The 21,413-nt window shown below is 35.3% G+C and overlaps 1 protein-coding gene across 6 annotated transcripts in view; it reads right to left on the reverse strand.

Moving 5' to 3' along the window:
- Positions 1–21,413, reverse strand: part of CEP128 (centrosomal protein 128) — a 389,769-nt gene that overhangs the window by 295,346 nt on the left and 73,010 nt on the right. For all 6 annotated transcript variants that reach the window (XM_047863629.1, XM_047863627.1, XM_047863628.1 and 3 more), the window contains 3 exons: positions 9,820–9,906; positions 6,967–7,041; positions 4,953–5,085 (listed from right to left, as the gene is read on the reverse strand). In XM_047863629.1, the coding sequence (XP_047719585.1) occupies positions 4,953–5,085; positions 6,967–7,041; positions 9,820–9,906 (295 nt within the window). The remainder of the gene's footprint in view (positions 1–4,952; positions 5,086–6,966; positions 7,042–9,819; positions 9,907–21,413) is intronic.

Raw genomic sequence — 21,413 nt, forward strand, 5'->3', positions numbered from 1 at the left:
CCAGGAGTTCACAAACATTTTCTGTACAGGGTCAAATAGTAAATATTTTAGCCTTATGATCTCTGTCACAACTACTCAACTCTGCCATTGTATTGCAAAAGTAACCTAGACAGTGAATAAATGAATGGGAATAGCTATATTCCAAGGAAGTTTATTTACAAAAGTCTGGATTTGCCCCTTGGGCCATACTTTGCCCACCCCTGCTCGGTTTCCAATGTGAAAATATGCAATATTTGTTTATGTGTAAATGTCTATCAATTTTATAAATATATATTTTAAATTTTATGTTTAGATATGTATATGTGTGTATATATAACACATATCTCCAAAGTGTCTGTCTATATATAGACATGCATTTCAGGATATATGTTAGTGTATATAGATAAAGTAACAGGAATATATAGTATATAAAATATAGAGATATTAATATATATGAATACATGTGTAAATACATATATATAATATATATTTTATATTTTTTAGTTTATTTATTATTTTGAGAGAGCAAGTGCACAGCAAGCAGGAAAGGTGCAGAGAGAGAGAATCCCAAGAAGTCTCCGCACTGCATGGGTCCAATGTGGGGCTCAACCTCATGAACTGTGAGACCATGACCTGTGTCAAAATCAAGAGTCAGATGCTCATCCAACAGAGCCACCCAGGCACTACCGTAATACATATTTCATGAAACATATATATTTAATGTGAGACCTAATAATTTGATAAATTTCATAATCTAGACACATATAAATTGGTATGCATATGTATAGGTAGGCACACATACATACATGATGAAACATTTAGCAAAATTAAAATACTTAAAACATAAGGTATAAAATATAAACAGTGCTATAAACACTCTCCTCCCAAACCCAGAAGACTGTCTCATATGCTACACTTTGAAACCACTTGCTACAGACATAATGGGTCACTACAGGAGAGCAGTTTTACAAACTCAAGTTTGGGGAGAAAAAGATTTGGGTCTGTTACTTCCCACCAATATGACCTTAGGCAAGGTACTCAATCTCTTTCTTCTTCATTCTTTTTTTTTTTTTTTAATCATTAAAACAGAAAAAATACTAGTACCCTTCTCATAGAGGAGACAATGTACAATGGGTAGCAAAGTGCCTTGTACGCAGTAAAAGGTCAATAACTTAGGACAAGAGGTTTTCAGGAAGAGTAACATGAGTGGTTTGTGGCCTAGAAAGCATCCCTTTAGTAGCAGAAGTATAGAAGACAGGTTACAGAGAACTAGAACAAGTTATTAAGAGGGTAATACAAATGAGACGAAGCATGCCAAAACTGGGGTAGTGGGAATAAAGAACAAGATGGGCCAAATTCAAGAAATATCAGGATCTATAAATAGGGACAAAGAAGATGGAGAAGAGAAGGAATAATTTTTTTTTTCAACGTTTATTTATTTTTGGGACAGAGAGAGACAGAGCATGAACGGGGGAGGGGCAGAGAGAGAGGGAGACACAGAATCGGAAACAGGCTCCAGGCTCTGAGCCATCAGCCCAGAGCCTGACGCGGGGCTCGAACTCACGGACCACGAGATCGTGACCTGGCTGAAGTCGGACGCTTAACCGACTGCACCACCCAGGCGCCCCAAGAGAAGGAATAATTTGGATGTTCTTTGTATTTTAGACTTGGTTATCTGGATAAAAGACAATGAGTGATTTCTTATGCAGAATTTTTTAAAGTAATACAAGAATTCTATAAAGATGAAAACTCTAGAACTGTTAAGAGAAGGTGAAGAAGTCTATTATACTGATGAGAGAACTTACAGATTTTTTTTAAACCTGATAAACAGTTAAGAAAATGGGAGATTCTTTTAGTCCTCAAAGACTTATACCAAAAATAACTATATTTTTATAAGGCAAGGAAACATATAACATGTTCCACAGAGTCTTTTTCCAAACAAAATAAGAGTTCCTGTGTACATCCTTATGAAAATGTGATGAATAATCGAAAACCTTAGGAGTTTACTTTTAAAAATAAATTTTAAAATATTTGATGTCAAAATATATTTCAATTATAACATCACATGAAACTTAAGGGAACTTAATGGCATGCAATTATGTTAGGATAGGTATGTCAGAATTTGCCATCTAGTGAAGATTTTCTGGCAATGTGGAAATTCTAACTTAGGCAACATACTGAGTTATGTGTGGGGAATCTGGGCAAATATTTATCTTCCCTGAATTTGATAGTACACCAAATGCTTACAAGAGTTTCTCCAATAATATGGACATTTGAGTAGGAAGCCTCATTACTGAAATAATTTACAGCTGAACAATCTGGACTAGTCTATTAGAAACCATTATAAAATTTCAGTATTACCATTTCTGTTACAAGTGAACTTCCAAAAAGAAATACATCCAGACTCATTAAATTCCACAACCTAAATCAACACCACCACTAAAAAGGTATTCTAACGTTTCTCAGGCACAAAGTATTCCTAATCTACATAAGAAAAAGCCAGTCATATGGTTCATGACCACTTCTACCAGATGATTAATTTTTGTCACTGTTATCTGGGTAAAAAAAAAGACAAAATCTTAATTTTAATTGCAAATATTTAAAATTGGAATAAAAGAAAGTGAAAACATAGGCGTATTTCCAATTTAAGTACAAGGACAAGTGTACACACACACACACACACACACACACACACACACACACACACACACACACATTTAGGCATGGAAATAAGAAGCTTGGAAGAAACTCCACTACCAGCTTTGCTGGTTCTTTCTGGCTGAAAGCCCCATGAGATAAGCAAGTCTGAAATGGGTTTAAAAATAAAGCAGAGGAGACATTAAATTGGATGCTAATATCAGCAACAAACAAGGGAAATTTAAAATTAAAAACATAATACCATTTACATTCACATCCAAAAAAAAAAAATGAAACAAATATAAATCTAACAAAATCTGTATAAGGAAAACTAAAAAATTCTGATGAAAGAAATCATAGTTGAATGAAATCTATGGAGAGGTATTTCATATTCATGGATAGGAAGACTCAATATTGCCAAATAGCAGTTCTTCCCAACATAATATATAGATTCAACATAATCCAAATTAATATCATCAAGTTATTTTGTAAATATCAACAAACTAATCCTAAAGATATATGGAGAGGCAAAAGATCCAGAGCAGCCAATACAATATTGAAGAAGAACAAAGTTGGAAGACTAACACTATGTAACTTCAAGACTCACTATAAAGCTACAATAATCAAAACACTGTGGCAGTAGCAAAAAAAAAAATAGATCAATGGGACAGAATACAGAGTCCAGAAGCAGACCCACATGAAAACAGTCAACTGATCTTTGACAAAGAAGTAAAGTCAATACAATGCAGACAAGGTTGTTTTCAACAGAAAGTGCTGGAACAAATGGACATCCACATGCAAAAAAAAAAAAAAAAAAGGATCCAGACACAGACTTTACACCTTTTATAGGAATTCGAAACTGATCACAGATCCAAACATAAAACACAAAATTATAAAACGTTTAGAAGATAAGAGAAATTATGGATGACCTTGAGTTTGACGAGGACTTTTCAGAGACAAGAGCAGAGTCATCCTCCATGAAAGAAATAATTAATAAGCTGGACTACATTAAAATTAAAAATTTCAGTTCTGCAAAAGACCCTGTCAAAAGAATGAAAAAACTGAGAAATTATTCACAAAGACACGGTGGTAAAGGACTGTTATATAAAATAATCAAGAGAGAGGGCTCTTAAAATTCAACAAGAAGCCAAACAACCACCTAAAAACTGGGCCAAAGACCTTAACAAAAATCTCATCAAGGAAGATATAGAGGTGGAAAATATGAGTAATAAAAGATGCTTCACATCATATGTTATCAGGAAAATACAATTAAAACAAGCTACCGTTACAAACCTATGAGAAGAGCTAAAATCCAGAACACGGACAACTGCAAATACTGACAAGAATGTGGAAGAACAGGAACTCTCATTCATTACCAGTGGAAATGAAGAAATGATATGGCCACTTTGGAACACAGTTGAGATGATTTCTAAAAAACTAAATACACTCTTACCATACAATCCAGCAATTATATTCTTTGGCATTTACCCAAAGTAGATGAAAACTATGTCTATACAAAAATCTATATAGAGATGTTTGGTTTACAGTGGCTTTATTCATAATTGCCAAAACTTGGAAGCAACCAATGGTCTTCAGTAGGTGAACGAATAAACAAACTGTGGTACATTCAGACAATGCTTTAAAAAAAAGAAAAACAAAAACAAAAGGTGAGAGAGAGTGCTACCAAGCCAAGAAAAGACATGGAGGAAAATTTGGGGTATATTACTAAATGAAAGAAGCCAATCTGAAAGGCTGTATGATTCAACTATATCAGATTCTGGAAAAGGCAAAACTATAGGGACAGTCAAAAGATCCGTGGTTGCCAGTGCTGGGGAGAGAAGGGGATGAATAGGTGGAGCACAAAGGATTTTTAAGACAGTGACATTACTCTAGGATATAGTAATGGCACCTAAATCTCATTTATACTTTTGTCCAATCTCATAGAATACACAACACCAAGAGTGAATCCTAATGCAAGCTATAGACTTCAAGTGATAATTATGTGTCAAGGCAGGGGTATCAGTTATAGCAAACATACTTCCATTGTAGGGGGGGAAGTTGATACGGGGTGGGGAGGGCAGGGAGGCTAGGCATGTGTGGCAGCTGGGGGCACAGGGAAAATCTCTGTATCTTCTGCTTAATATTGCTATAAACATAAAACTAAAAAACACAGTCTGCTTTTGAAAACTAGATGCTAAATCATGATTAGCTTATTGAAAACCTGTAGATCAAGAAATAAGATGACAAGAGCGCAATGTAAGAAATGCAATTCTGAAAGTGGTAAGTATTTAAGGAAGATCAAAAACAACCCACACATTTGCAAATCACAATTGTACCTCTCCTAAACCTCCAGTCATCTCCTTGTTCATCTTGATGGTTTGATTGTTGCTTGGAAATCTGAGACACTTGATGCAGTAAACCCTTTCGATCACCTTCTGCTTTCAAAAGTTGTGTACGGAGCTCTTCTACCTAAACACATATAGTCAAAAATGAAACTTGTATCAGTTTTCAGTGCAGGAAAAGAATAAATGAACTCACAAATTATTGTATATTATTTTTTCTAGGGAAAAAAATTACTTCTCATGGGCTTCTGTCAGCACAAACGGAAGCCCAGTTAACCTCCTTGTTATGCCAAGCACAGTGGAACAGTCTCTCGTTCCTTTTCTTTATTTCTCCTATTACTTCCACAGAGAATGAATGTCTTTTTCCCCTTCTGTGTGTCTATCGGGACAAAGAATTTGACACACACACACACACAAAAAAACAAAAAACAAAAAACAACCCAAAATCCCTTATTGTGAACTCAGTGCACTCCACCACTATTAACCCAAACCACCTACATAATCATTTTTATATTTTTTACTCCTTCTCTTTCATGTGAATATGGCCTATTGACTGGTAAACTCAAGTGAAAAGATCACAATTTAGCATATTATAATATCAAAGTACTGTTCAAAATAAGTGAGAAATAAATGCTGTTGAATAAACTATAAACTCATTGAGGTCAGGAACTATGTTATTCATCTGTATTTCTAAAGACTAGCAAATTGCTAACGCATAGCAGGTATGTCTCCAGTGACCATTAAGCAAATTAGGAGTATCAAAAAGACTCAGTTTAAGTCTATGACAACCTGAATATGGTAATCTCTTACTTCAAAAGATGAGATCAGAAATCACAAGTCAGAGTACCAAAAAAAAAAAAAAAAAAAAAAAAAAAAAAAATCAGAGTGTAAATGACTACAAATATAAACTAGAAAAAAAGAAAACCTGAACTCTGCCAACATTAATTCCATTGTACCACTGGCTGCAGAACAAAGTCAGTGAACATTTTTAAAGGTTTTGTAAATTAGATGTTATGATATATTTTTAGCATTAATTGTCAAAATGTAATACTCCTGAGCATTGAAGATGCCTGACATTTCTGCCTACCTAGCATGCTATGTAGTGAGTTATGCAAGCCACACCTCAAAACAGAAAAAGGTACAACTGCAGTTTCTACCAAACACTGACAGGCGATTAGAAACACACATGCCCTTATCCAATGTAAGATGACTACTTCAAGTTATTGAACTTTAAATAGCAGAAGAACCAAACTCTCATTACAGGCTTATGGGCTACAAAATGCTATGCTTCAAAATTAAGCTTTATCTTTGGTTAAAAGGGGTAGGCAGCATCTTGAAAACCATAAATATAAGACAATAATGCAAAGTAACTTGAATATGCAAAGGTCTGTTTAATGTATTTTACTTCTTCCTTCACTCTCCCAATGCCTCCTTGAATAAAATCAAACTCCTGGGAAATTTTTATCTCATGCATCCAGTCTCATTTTTACACTGGTTATGCTAGGAGAGGTAAATCCTAAATTGGAGCAGCACTCACTATCACAGTGGGAACTTGGGCCAGTGCTTTGTACTAGTTTTCTCTGACTCTTCCTGAAAGAATTTCTTCTTTTGCTTATGCGTTTTAATATACATTCCTTAGGGGGCGGAAAAAAAAAATTTCTAGACCTAGGTGGGATCTTCTACCTTTCACAGAGACATTGAATAGAAAAGGCGACTCAATCCTAATTTAATTTTTATCTTTACTTTTTAAAGTTTATTTAAATGTTTATTTATCTTGAGAGAGTAAGCACACATGCATGAGTGAAAAAGGGGCAGCGAGAAGGAGAGAGAGAATCTGAGCAGGCTCCTTGCTGTCAGCGCAGAGTCGAAAACGGGGCTCGACATCACAAACAGTGAGAGCATGACCTGAGCCGAAATCAAGAGTCAGATGCATAACTGACTGAACCACCAAGGGACCCCAGTCCTGATTTAATTTAAAAGCAGATTATCATAGCTTGCATAGATTTACCTGATGCAGAAGTGTTTCTCTGCTGCCTTCCGACTGATTCAATAACCTTCGAGATAGCTCCAATTCTTGTTCAAGCTAGAGTTTCAACAGAGGATAAAGAAAAATGTCCAGTGGGGCAGAAAATAACTAAATTATTATAGGTATAGTTTAAGAGTAGAAAAATGGAAAAGTTTTCAGAAGATATTTACAGCTAACAGGAGAAAACATCTTGCTATCAAAACATATTGATGCTTCCAAGAAAATAATGTTATTTGCATAACAACAAAGTGAACCAGACCAGACCTCAGGGGGTCTGAGTTCTAAGTCAGTTCCATATTAACTATGACCCTCTTTCCTTAGGTCTCCTTTCTGTCATCTCTAAAATAAGGACTTTGTATTAGACAATCTCTGAGATTCTTTCCAGTTCTAAATCACTGTAATCTAAATTCCAAAACACTTTTTTTCTTTAGAACATGTAATGTCATATGAACTGAATTAGAATAAAAACTTCGAGGACCCAATGACTAAAGTATATTTCATCTAAATGGTGATTTTGTGTATTCATCATATTCTAACGTTCCTAATATTTCCAATATTTGTAACATTCCTAAAACTTAAAAATATTTAATCTCAGGGGCGCCTGGGTGGCTCAGTCGGTTGGGCAGCCGACTTCAGCTCAGGTCACGATCTCGCAGTCCGTGAGTTCGAGCCCCGTGTCGGGCTCTGGGCTGATGGCTCAGAGCCTGAAGCCTGCTTCCAATTCTGTGTCTCCCTCTCTCTCTGCCCCTTCCCCGTTCATGCTCTGTCTCTCTCTGTCTCAAAAATAAATAAAACGTTAAAAAAAAAAATATTTAATCTCAGAATAAGATACTTAAAATTTCCTTAATATAGTCATAAGATAAATATTCACAGAAAGTGTGCAAATACCTACAAAGTCTGAATGTGCCTAGCTTCCTACAAGCTGAAAAATCTAAGAGGACGTGAAGGGGAGAGGAATGTGCCACCCCAAATTAGGCCTCTTTGGCATGCGGATTTGGGGGGCTGAAGGCAATCAAGACCCAACAGACTCTGGAAAAGCTTTTACCTCTCCCTTAATTGCATTAAAGAATTTAGAGAGGGAGTCTGTACCAGGAAGAGAGCTATTCCCAGAGATAACTTTTTATACCTGAAAGACTTCTCTGTAAGACAAGGCAAACATTTGTTTACCAAACATTTGCTCTTCTCATCTTCCTATGAATTGTTTTCCTCTCCTTTAAAGCCCCAGACCTCTATCCCCTTTCCTTAGCTCAGCATGGCATATAAGCCTCAACTGCCTGTCTTTGAGGCTCTTATTTTTATGCAGCTTCTATACATACAAAATCAAATTTGTTTTTCTCCTGTTAACCTGTCTTATGTCAACTTAATTATTAAATTAGCCAAAGAACCGAGAAGAGTAAAATTACTTTTTCACACCTACAGATGGGACACGTTTGTTAAAATTCCAGAGAATACATATGTTAGACATGTTTGCATTTTGTAACAGTAAGGCTGTTCTATGAAACCACAAATTTATATTAAGGTGTTATTAAGTGCTTAGATTTGTGATAGTTATCCTAAATTATTATTTCACTTGACCAAACTACTTTTTATATATTAGTCCTTCAAATATGGTCCAGGTGGTAGGTATGGTTATCAAGGAGTAGCATAATGGGGCATTGTGTTTCTGTATCTTTGCTGTGGTGACAGCAACATGAATCTATACATGAGATACAACTGCACAGAACTACACACACAAATGAGGGCACATAAAGCTGGTGAAATCTGAATAAATTCTGTGAACTGTACCAAATCAGTTTCTTGGTTTTGATATGGAATGACAACTATGCAAAATGTTACCACTGAGGGAAACTGGGTGAAGGGCACATATTACCTCTCTGCACATTCTGTCTTGCAACACCTTATGAATCTGTAACTATTTCAAAATAATTTTTAAATCTGGTTATACAAGTTTTAAAAAAAATTATACATGTGGCCAATAAAATACCATATTCTAAAAAAAAAAAATAATAATAAGGTATGTATACAATCACAGAATCCACACAAAATACTATCTGACTTGTCTTCTTTTTTTGAAGAAATAAAGAGGGAAGGAATCACACTTCAGTCAAAATGGCTTCAGAATCTACCATGGCCCATACTGGTCACGACCACTGGATAATTCTGGATAAAGGGCAAGCACGATGACCTGACCTAACTCGCTTACCAGAAAGGCAGCATGGATGCATCATTTAACTTGACTAGGTTGGTGAATAAAAATCAAGGAAGCAATGGTAGATTTTAAAAGTGATATGGAGTAAGAATATTACATCGGGGGCAAATTTTCATTTTATCATTGGGCTCACCCTTGAATCTATTCATTTGCAAACTGAGGAGAGTTATCTATCTTCTAAATTCCTTTCTAATTCTAATGCCCTAGGCTCTATAGGTTTGCAGACATGAATACATGTCAAAAGTCCTTAATATCTAATGAGAATAGAGGATTCTTCCTGTAGGTTGCGCCTACGCCTATCTTCTATGATGAAAATGAATATATTCAAAATACCCATCCTTTAAACAACAAGTCTTTTTTCCTAACCCTTCAGCAAAGTCAAGCTCCTTGCATGTTCCAAGTTCGACTCGCCTCTAGAAAGGAAGTGGCCAGGTGAAAAGGTAACAAATGACCTGTACGCGTTTCCCAGACCAAGCAACAGAGAATGGCAGAGCCATCAAACCAAGTGATTCCATATCAGAACATAAAGGCTTCACTGTGTCTTAACAAATGATCCCAGGGACAACTTTTAAGACACTCAACAAATATCACCGGCTCCAAACAGCATTACTTTCTCAAAATCTTACTTGACTCTTCTCAGTTTCAGTCTGTCTTAGCTTATTTTTCATGGCTCCCTCATTTTCATCTGCTTTAGCTTCTTGTTTCTTCAGTGCCTAGAATGGAAGATTAAAAAAAAAAATGTGTATTAGTCCAAAATCCATAGAAAACTGAAAGACACTGTTAGGGTCTGGACTTTACAGAAGACTATTACAGATCAGTGGAGTATGCTCATCAAAGAGCCACCAAACACTGGCTGTTCTCGCAATTCTCTTGGGCTATTTGCTGTTCCCTCACATCTTGTCCACCCTTGTTGTTTACTTTCTTTGCACCTTCTGGAACTTCCCCACAGGCTTCTAAATCTCCCTCTCCAGGTTATGCAAAGCAGTTTGCCTCTCTTCCAGTTCTCAATTTCGAAAACTTAAACTCATAACCACACCCAACATCCCTACATTCCCACCCCTGTAAAGATCTATCAGTTACCAGAATTAATTCCCCTTAAAGGGCAATGTGAGAAATTATTTTCATGCTTAGGCTAAGAAATATTTAATCTTCATTTCTTATAATTAGTATAAATATTAATACTTTTACTTGATGCAAAAGAAATAGAAATCAATAAGCTGAACTTTAATTAAACAAATTGTGTTTTATAGTACATGGAATTATGCCTCATAAAAACATAATTCTTCTGAAAGTCACCTTTTTAAAAATCTAAATTTCCATATATGAGATAAATGAATAAAAGAACCTCTAATTCTTTTGGCTACCTAGGAATATGCAATAAAATTTCCTTTCCTCTTCACTTTCTACCTTCCACATCTGACCAGTTAACTTGTGATATCTCTTTTCCAAATAATATACCTTTCTATTATAGCTCTACTTGGTGCCCAAAATGTTATTTAACATCCCCCTTTTTTATTTCTCCTTTTACTCTACAGATATAGAAGTCTTAGAAAATTTTAATCAGTGAGAACTTAAATACTATTGTTTTCAGTAGAGGAATAAAAGTGAGGTCTTAAGGAGAACCCAAAGCAAATTACTACGTTTCCACCACATCACCTAGAAATGTCATTAAGTTTGAACATTAGACCATCAGTCAGTGAACAAATAAACACAAGTGCAATATTCTAGCCCAGACTACTGAATCTATTTTCTACATTACATGTTTACAATGAAACACAAAGAAAGAAAATCTAACTCCTAAGACACCATACATATATTTTAATGCACTTTAAAAGTCTGAAAACACAAATAACACTCAAAGATAAAGATTTTTAAAACTAACTGAATCAAAAATACAAGATATTTCTTTAAACCTTAATAACAAACTTTAACTCATTTACTACCTTTTTAAGTGTATAAGGCGACACTAGATTTCCTTCCCATTGACTTAGATCAAGGAACTGAGAATTATATTAAAACTGACCCAGGAAAAGCAGTTATAAAAAGAGGAAAAAAAATCACATGCCAATGAATTTCTATTATTATGTTATTTTGCTTTTTAAAGCTCATTTTTTCCTTAAAAGCAGTTTAGCTATAAAGCTATCAGGTACCCTGCTCCAGGATGCAGACTGTCTTTCACATGTTTAAGATTACAGCAACAACACTGAGCCTTAATAGTGGGTCCCTGGGGCACATTTAAATCTTTAATAACAACAATTTTTCTTCTTTTCCTTAAGTATACCTATTTCCATTAAAAAGACTAACATATTGAGTATTATATTACTGTAGTTCTTTGAAGGTAGATGATTCTGAATTCTCAGTTATTTATAAAATCGGGGGGGGGGGGGGAGGACAGCCTTTTCTTTTAAAAAGTAAGGGAAAGGAGAAAAGGAAAATGTTTGTAGACATCTCATCTGACCATAAAAGCTCCCACAACTTTGACAACAGGCATGTTTATCAAGAGGCTCTAAAAAATAACACACTCAAAAATAAAGAATAGGGAATTAAAGGCCCTTTGTCTACTGTAAAGGGACCAGTCAGCTTGGGTAAGAATGAAGAAGCTGGAATGAAATAAAGGTCCTATCATAACTCCCACACAGGCCACTGAAATGTAATAAAAAAAAAAATGATGAACATAAACTATCTGGTCTCATCCTCATCATTCAGCAGTGCTACAAGTGCATGCCTTTGGTCACAAGGGCAAGAACATGTAGATGACTCACTGGTAAACCAACCAGACTATAGAAAAACAAGTCTGTGCTCATATCAAACAACAGGTCAGTAATATCACACCTGAAAAGGTACAAACTTCCAAGTCAGATTTCTCCTCCCAGTAACAAAGAATGAAGAAGTCAAGTCACTGAGAATTAGAAAATTGTTGCTCTTACTATATATTTTTAAAGACTTTTTTTTCTTCCTTGGGGGACGGGGGGAGTTAGGTTCACAGAAAAATTGAGAGGGAAACTGAGTTCCCATATACACCAGTGTCTTCATACAGGCATAACTTCCCCCATTATCAACTTCCTTCAACAAAGTAGTGCATCGTTACAACTAATGAACCTACACTGACACATTATAATCACCCGTAATTTACATTAGGGTTCATTTTTGGTGCCGTACACTCTACGGATTTAAACAAATATAGAATGACATGTATCCATCATTACAGTATTATAGTGTATTTTCACTGCCCTAAAAATCCTCTGTGCTCTACCTATTCATCCCTTACCTCCCAAATTCCGGCAACCATTGATCTCTTTACTGTCACCATGGTTTTTCTTTCCCAGAATGTCACATAGTTGGGATCATACAGTATGTAGTCTTTTCAGGCTGGCTTCTTTCACTTGATAATATGCCTTTAAAGTGTCTCTATGTCTTTTCATTGCTTTATAGCTCATTTGACTATGTTTTTTATAATTAAATTCTTCATGTAGGTACAAAATAAAAGTCAGCAAATATTTTAAGCTTCACGATATAATGCTATTCTGAGCCAAATAAGACCACATGAACTATAAAGTTAAAAGTTGTTTATATTTATGTATATTAAAATTTTTAAATAGCTTTAAGAACATTTGCTATATTTCAAATCAAGAAAAAAAATTACTAAGTACTTAGTATGTATAGAATACTGTAATAAGAAACTCATTTAACTCCTTTTTTTTTTTTTTTAAGATGGAGATCTGGTGTCTATTTCTAAAATTCTTGTTTGGAAACCTAAATCACAGCTCTAAAACCATCAAACATCAATAGAATAATACATATTTTGAAAAGGAATATATATGCATAATGCAGCAGGATTTTATTGCTCAGAACTAGTACTACTCACTTAAATTAACAGAGATTTTATTTCTGTCAAGTTCTGTGAATTTCTAAATTTTGTTTTTTCCTAAATCAAGTTAGAGATTCCTCCCACATGAGAACTAGCTCAAGTCATGGAAAATTTTAGCCTTTAAGTTCATCCAGTTGGGGATTATCTGTGCCAACAAAAACCAAGCAAAACAAAAAAAATTAACTTTCTTTTTAAGGCAGAAAACAATGCATTCATATTCTAAATCCCTGAACCAATATCTAACTTAAAAATAGCCAGATAGATTTTACTTAAATTGTTCAAAGAAATTTATTTTTCAGCCATAACCAAGGAACAAAAGTTCTATACCAACATCTACCACTACAAAAAAGAAAAAAAAAATAAGTTTAATAAGTTAAAGTAGAAATTACATGATAAAGTCCAAAGAGAATCCAACTGTAATCATTACTATTATAACACCATACAAATTCCAGGATATCAAAGTAAGGGGGAAATTCTAAAAACTTGTGCCAGTTGAATTATGTGTATTTTCCAGATGCAAGTGGTAAGCACATAGTGCATGGAGTCACAAGATGCAACCATTCCTGTTTTTCAAAAGGCAGAGTAATATCAAGTATCATGTAGTTAAGTAAGATCTATCAGTAGTTAAATACATTGGTATTATTTCTGATGGTAATTATAATCCTTAATGACATTCTTTAAAGATACCTGAGGTTTTGAAACATAAAACTCAAAGCTTCTGTTTGAGAATGGCTCAGATGTCTTTTCTTCTTCTTCTTCTTTTTTTTTTTTTTTTTTTTTTTTTTTTGTCTTCTTATGCTAAGGTGTTTATTTTTTCAGGAATCCAAAGAACTTTTATAGAAATTATCGTGGGAGGACAGATAGACACTTATTGCTGACCTATAAAGGAAACTTACTGTTTCTACTATGTCCATATTTATGGAGTCTATGACTGGCTGGGGCACCCTGTGCCCACAAAGCCAACCAAGGCCATGGGTTCAATCACCATGAGAGCCAATTCCCTTTGCTCTGTTCCATGGTCATAGTCTTTACCCTAAACCTTAGCCAAAGGCCACATAGAAGAATAACTAGGCCAGAGATCCTGGATGAATCAGCAAGATCCACTACAATGACTATAAAAATAACTCTAAAGTAAAACCCCTACTGACTACTGTCAAGATTTCATTCTTTATATGTTACTAAATTTGCCAATATGCAAAACAAAATCTTAATCACTGCCTACAAAGTTGGTATGCTGAAAAGACATACAAGTCTTTTGCCTTCTTTAATACAAAAGCAACAATGGTAATGAGTATTATTCCTTAAAATGCCATTGCTTTTACTGGAATGGAGTTTATTTTTATGCAATCTTTTACTTAATAAAAATCTTGCAAGTAAAGTTAAATGTGAGCCCAACAAGTGCACTTTCCAGGATTTCCTTCAAAATCCAAAAGCAAAAGCTCTTAGTGGAGGGTCTGTTTTTATCTGAGTAGTTTCCTCTCAAAAAAGAGACTCACAGTTTTATTAGAAATCCCAGAGCGATACAACACTTCATTTGACTTTCTAATTACAGGACCACTGAGTTAGAATTGTTGACAAACAGAAGATCACAGATAATTATAAAAATTTAATTTAAAATCTCTCAAGTTTTATTTGTATTTGAGCAGAATGCCCTGTAAATATACAACATCTTTCACTGTTTACAGTTAGAGGATGTTATTTTATGCTTCTGGATTTTTTTTTTTTACCATTTTCTAATCAAAATAAAACAGTACCAAGTCAATGAATAAGTCTATCTGTAGCAGAGTGGTCTCTGTTTACACAATATCACTATGCACTCAGTAGCTGCCCAATAAATATTAATTGATAATGATGGAAAAGGGCTTTGTAAACAGATGGTCTAGGATAGATTCACTGAAAATGTAGATAGAAACATTACACTCCTCAAGAAAAGCACAAAGTAGAAATTAAACAAGTCCTGCACTCAGAAAATCTCAGTCTATTGTCAGGCAGCTGTTCAGTCAACAAAAGCACAGATATTTTTCATCATCATAGCATTAGCGGCATTAAATGTCTATTTGCATATGGTGCTACAGAGGGACTCGCACAGATCCATGCTAGCCTTATTTGTTACAGTTTATGATGACAATATTGGCAACAACAAATAAGTACACATAGCAAAATAAATGTGATTAAACAATATTTTAAGATGTAGTCATATACGGTACGAACATAAAATGCGTCAGACTTAAATGTAACTCACAGCAGCAATAAGAGTATTTATTTATAATGCAAACCGCAACTATTTCCAAACAGAATGTGAGGTGCTTTACAAGAACATCTATACATATGCTTAAATAACAGGTGAAATAAAGAAAGGAGGGTGTCTGGGGGGCTCAGTAGACATCAGCTCAGGTCATGATCTCACAGTTTATGAGTTCAGCCATGAATCCAGCTCTGCACTGACAGCTCAGGTTGGAGCCTACTTTGGATTCTGTGTCTCACCTATCCTTCTATGCCTCTCCTCCAGTTGTACTTCTTTCTCTCTCTCAAAAATAAATTTTAAAAACTTAAAAAAGAAATGAGCCAGAGACCATAATGGCCACTTTGGGGAAAATAAGAAACGGCTCTTTAAGAACCTAGAGGGCAAATGATCAGGGGGAAAAAAAAAAGAAAGAAAAAAGAAAAAAAGAGGATCAAAAAAATCACAAGAGGGCTAACTTCAATGAGAGTAGAAATGAGGAAGCTACAAGCAAATTGATCAGTCCAGGAAAATATATGGAAGAATACACCTCGTTCAAGGACATGTGAATAATAAGAAAATATGTTATCTACATTGGAGGATTTGGAAGAAAGGTCACTGAAAACGGAGAGGTAAAAGGAGACAGAAAGCACATTATAAACATTTAATAATTAATAGTCTTAGGTAATATTTTCTTAATAAAGTAAAAGGCCTAAGAATAGATGACATAAGTGTTAATTATACAGAAATGAGACTTTAAGAATTTCAGGACAACTTATATCTATACATCATCTCATAAAACTGCATCCTTCAAAGGAATCCAAAGGCCTTTGCTGGCATGTTAACAGTTAACATATTACTTCTCCTATGATGTAGAAAATATTTCTACCCTATCAACTTTTGTGTTATCAACATTAAATAGTAGGCTTCTGAAATATATCATCAAATCTGGAATATTCTTTAATCTGACCAGCTATCACTATCAGTATTTCCCAATAAAAGAAAGGGAATATGGCTTGTGCAAGCTGTCTATAATATCCATGGGAAGTTTACTCTGTTAATAGAAATTCAAGTACTGAGTGAGTACAAGGTTGAAAGAGACAACATAAAAGATCTCTTCCAGCTTCTCTTCTACAAGGAGTTTTGGGGGAAAAGATATTTTCCACAGAAAAGATGTTAAAAGTGTTTTAGTGTCATGTGAAATGATCAAAGCCTAATAAAACAGACTTATAAGTTAAATCAGCAGGGAGGGGTGCAGGAGGCAAAGAGGTAAATCAAGAAAAAGACTAAGGAAGAAAACCGGAGAACATGATATATCTTGGACTTGCACATTTCAAGCTGTGCCAAATAGTGTTCAACCAGCTTTGAAAGACAAATCCCATAATAGACCATCATTCTTTTCCATCTATTTCCTTTTTAACAGCATGGTAACATTAATGGTTCTTTCACGACCTTACAGAAAAGTGTTTACTTTATCCTTGCAAAAACATTAGTAATCCACAGGTAACAAACATAAAAGAGAGAAGAAAATAATTAACATGTCACAAAATGAGAGAGAACAATTTTGAAATCAAAACTATAGTGAGTCAGAATTTAAATAAGAATTTCAGCCACAGATTGGTAAAGTGCTTATCATGTAGCAATAAGCAATGGGACAGAATCACACTCATAAAAGAAATGCCTACAGTGATCTGCAAACACAAAGTCTCAGCAAAAATGCCACTTCTTCCACCCAAACTTTCCCAAAGGATCAAGAACAGGGAATTATTTCCCCTCTGAGCACTCTGAAGCCCATTTCAAAGCTTAAATAACACCCTCAGTGAATTAGATGTTAACATTTCTTTCTCAACTAAAATGGGAGCCCTTAAAAGTGAAGACAGCATTGTAAGTACCATGAAATCCCTAGTCCCCAGCACAGTACCTGGTATATAGTAAGTACATGAAGGTATGTGCTGATGAATATTTTACTATATACAATTCTGACTACATAGTAGACATTTATTCATTCCTTTTTTTTTTTTTAATTTTTTTTTTCAACGTTTATTTATTTTTGGGACAGAGAGAGACAGAGCATGAACGGGGGAGGGGCAGAGAGAGAGGGAGACACAGAATCGGAAACAGGCTCCAGGCTCTGAGCCATCAGCCCAGAGCCTGACGCGGGGCTCGAACTCACGGACCGCGAGATCGTGACCTGGCTGAAGTCGGACGCTTAACCGACTGCGCCACCCAGGCGCCCCTCATTCCTTTCTTTAAGAAACACTTTTTTGGGGCCTTATTCCATGTCAGCCACTGCTCTAGGAACTATAGATACAGCAATGATCAAAACTGTGCCTGCATTTTGCTCAGAGGACAGACAGATGATAGGTAATGAAAAGTGCTATCAAGAAAAAGTGCGACAACATAAGGGCCTCAAGAGTGAGGAAAGGGTATTTTATCTAGGATAGTTAATAAGGAAGGCCTTGCTGAAGTAGGGCTCTGAATGACATAAGGGTAAACAACGCAACTGCTTTCAGAGTTGAAAATTCCTGGCTATGGAAATGGAAAGTGCAAATGTCCAAGAGCAGGAGGGTGCCTGGCTGTGGAAAAGCAACAGTGTCGTTGGCCTACAGTGGACACGAAGAATGACAGAGAATTAGGGTGAGGGGGCATGTAGAAACCCTATCAGAGGGGTCTTGTAGGTTGAGGACTTCACATTTCATTCTGAGGATGATAAACAAACCATTGAAGGGTTCAGAGAGAATGACATGGCACTATCTGATTCTGTGGGGAAAAGACTGTAAGAAGCTAAGAATGGAAACAAGGGGGCTTCTACACCAGCCCAAGCAGGAGAAAACAGAGACAAGAGGATAGATGAAAGTATAGTAGTAGAGGAGATGAGCAGTTACCAATTCAGAATGTACTTTTTAAAATAGAATTTAAATTAGACAGAATTTAATGATGGACTGGATGCGAAAGATGAGAGAAATGCAAAGGAAGGGACAGAAAAGAACCACATAAAAATTTTTAAATAAAAAATTAAAATTGTTTTTGTTGTCAAGATGAGTATCCATCTCTGTAAGAAGAAATCAATCATAGGAGCTACTTATTAGGACAAATCACACAAAAAGATGTAATTTAGCACCTTCTGTACAAGTTCCCAGGTCAGGAGAGGAAAGAACAGGAAATGGAGCTCCAGCAACCCACGTCTGCCCAAGTCTCTGTGGCTCTGAATCACAGCACTCCTCTAACAGGATTCCCATCCAAGACTGACAGTGGATAACAATGCTTCAGGATCTCAATCTCAGATAAAAATATGAAATCACACAACTTTTCCTCACTGCCATACAAGGCCCATCAAATGACTACATAATAAAGTTAGAGGTGTAAATACTGTTCTAACTTGGCCATAAGATGGACAAAGATATATTAGGAAACTCTAAGCAGATTCCCATTTCTTGGGCAATAAATAATGAATACCACAGCTTCAGTATTTACAAAAAGAAAAAAGGATCATGAGTACTCAATACAAATGTAAATTAACTAGGAATGCAATGAGTCATAATAGAGCTATAAAAAATGCTTTTCTGCCAGGTAAAGAAACACAAACAAACAAGATTACACAGAGGAAAGATCAAACAGCATTAGAACACCAGTGGAAAATGACTGTAACTAGGCTGGGTAGACAACAGATTGCAAAGGCAGTGATTATTAAGGAAACGAAAACAATAATCAGGAGAAAGTTTGGATCTATAGAAGATAAAAATTTAGAGAAAGTGCATCTTTGGCACATTTCTATATATATTAGATACATGAACCATGGAAAAGGGCACGAGAATACATGATTCCAGTGGAATAACTCATATCAAATTACAGTCTCTCATTGTTTTACTAGAAGTAAAAAGACTTTTTCCACATAGGGACGGAGTGAGAGAGGGAAAAACTGTAACCCTAAATGGGAAGCATGAAAGAAACTCCAACAAAAGGCATAGAAATGATAGTTTTAGTGGTAAATATAACAGATGTCTTAATATAGAATACTCAATGTGTCGTATTTTATTTTTCAACAGTAAAAAGCAACACTGTTTCAAATGTAAATTTTCAAATAACAAAAGTTAAATAATTACATTATTTTTCAGTTGTACTGTCTGTGCCAAGTATACTTTCAGGGAGTCCTAATAGTAGAGATACATGTATTATAATCATTTTCCAAGAAAGTTTAGCAACTTCAACGAAGGATGCCTGCTTGGTCACAATTGATGGTTCAATACTGACGACTAGTGGTCAAAAACATGCAGTAATTTCCTATTTTTGAGTATCCTCCTAAGACTTTTATCATCTACATTTGAAACATTTGGTGTAAATTATGTAAAAAACCTATACTGAAAGAACTTTCAAAAGTTCTGAAAATTAAAAAGAAAAATAATGTATCTCTTTTCTGTCCATTATTTGTTATGTTCCCAAATCAAAGCCAATCAGCCTCTGGTAGTGACCCCAAATGGGAACAACTCCATGAAGAATCAGTTCATTCATATCCACACAGCCAAATCAACACTGTTTCAGAAATCTGTAACTAATATTTTATTTTTTTATTTTTTTTTATTTTTTTTTTTTTTTTAAAGAATTTTTTTTTCAACGTTTATTTATTTTTGGGACAGAGAGAGACAGAGCATGAACGGGGGAGGGGCAGAGAGAGAGGGAGACACAGAATCGGAAACAGGCTCCAGGCTCTGAGCCATCAGCCCAGAGCCCGACGCGGGGCTCGAACTCACGGACCGCGAGACCGTGACCTGGCTGAAGTCGGACGCTCAACCGACTGCGCCACCCAGGCGCCCCTGTAACTAATATTTTAAAGTCTTAATTTCAGAATTCATGTATCTGAGCAGTTCTAGTCTAATTTTGTTTTCTAATTTTGTCGGTTTTACATTAAGAAACCAGTAACTTAGCTGTCCTAAGTTCTCAACACAATTTGAAAAACAGTAAACCACCATATCAACATACTCTAAAAAGTGAGAATTTAATTGTGATGGTCTGAATTCTTGAAGAATGTTTGTGAGATTCCAGTTAAATCACTTAGACTATTATATATTCAACTTCAAAGAAGTTAAAATCTGTTAGCATTTACTTTGTTCTCTGCAGAAATAAGAGCAGTGGGAAAATACAATGTAGACAAACCTGAAAGGAAAAAAAAAGTTTTTTTAACCATGTGTGCTACATATAGCTAAACGGTCACTCCTGTGTGAAAACAACGGTCATCCCTTCAACAAGTACTCACGGAATGACTGCTGTGGGAAAGACACAGCACTACATGCCCCGGAAAACAGGCATGATGGACAAAGTTCCTGCTAACAGAGTTCCCGTTTTAGTGGTGGAGACATACCATAATATAAGTAAACAAATATACAACTACAAGCGGTTTTTAAGTGCTATGAAAAGCTCAAGTAATTTGATAAAAAAGAAAAAAACTGGGGCAGAAAAGAGCTTTTTTAGAAAAGAGAGGGAAGGAGGGAACAGAGCCTCCTGAAGAGGAGACAACGATGAAACCTCAAGGATGAGAAGAGAGAAGTTTGCTGAGGGTCAGAAGAAAAATGTTCTGATAAGACACTGAGAGGACATCACTATGCTTAGAGCACAGATTTCTTAGAATAATTTGTAGTTATAGATGTAATGTTTAAAATTTGAGAATAACCATCTAAAAAATAGAAATATAATCTACAGCTTTAGAGCCAGAAGTATTAGAATGAATATACATTTCAATCCAGTACCAAACAAAAAAGAAGGGGAAGGGGAGGGGGAGGGGGAGGGGGAGGGAAGGGAAGGGAAGGGAAGGGAAGGGAAGGGAAGGGAAGGGAAGGAAAGGAATATGTTTAAAAAAACATAAAATGATTTAAAAAAATTTCCAAATGCATCAATTAATCCTAAGTGTAAACTGACTAATCCAGCCATCAAAAACAAAAACAAAAAAAGAACAGCATATCAAAACATATGGTAATTTCTTGAATTTTCAGTATTAATTTGAAAACCAGATCAACTAATGTTTCTAACTTGCAAGTCTTAAAAATGAAACAATTATCCTAAAAAATTAAACAAAAAAGTTTGAAAAAAGTAATAGAGTTAAAACAGAAGTGATGGAGTAATAAAGCTAGTCAAAATGA

The sequence above is a fragment of the Prionailurus viverrinus genome, chromosome B3 (genome assembly GCF_022837055.1).
Source record: "Prionailurus viverrinus isolate Anna chromosome B3, UM_Priviv_1.0, whole genome shotgun sequence".
NCBI classification, from domain to species: domain Eukaryota; kingdom Metazoa; phylum Chordata; class Mammalia; order Carnivora; family Felidae; genus Prionailurus; species Prionailurus viverrinus.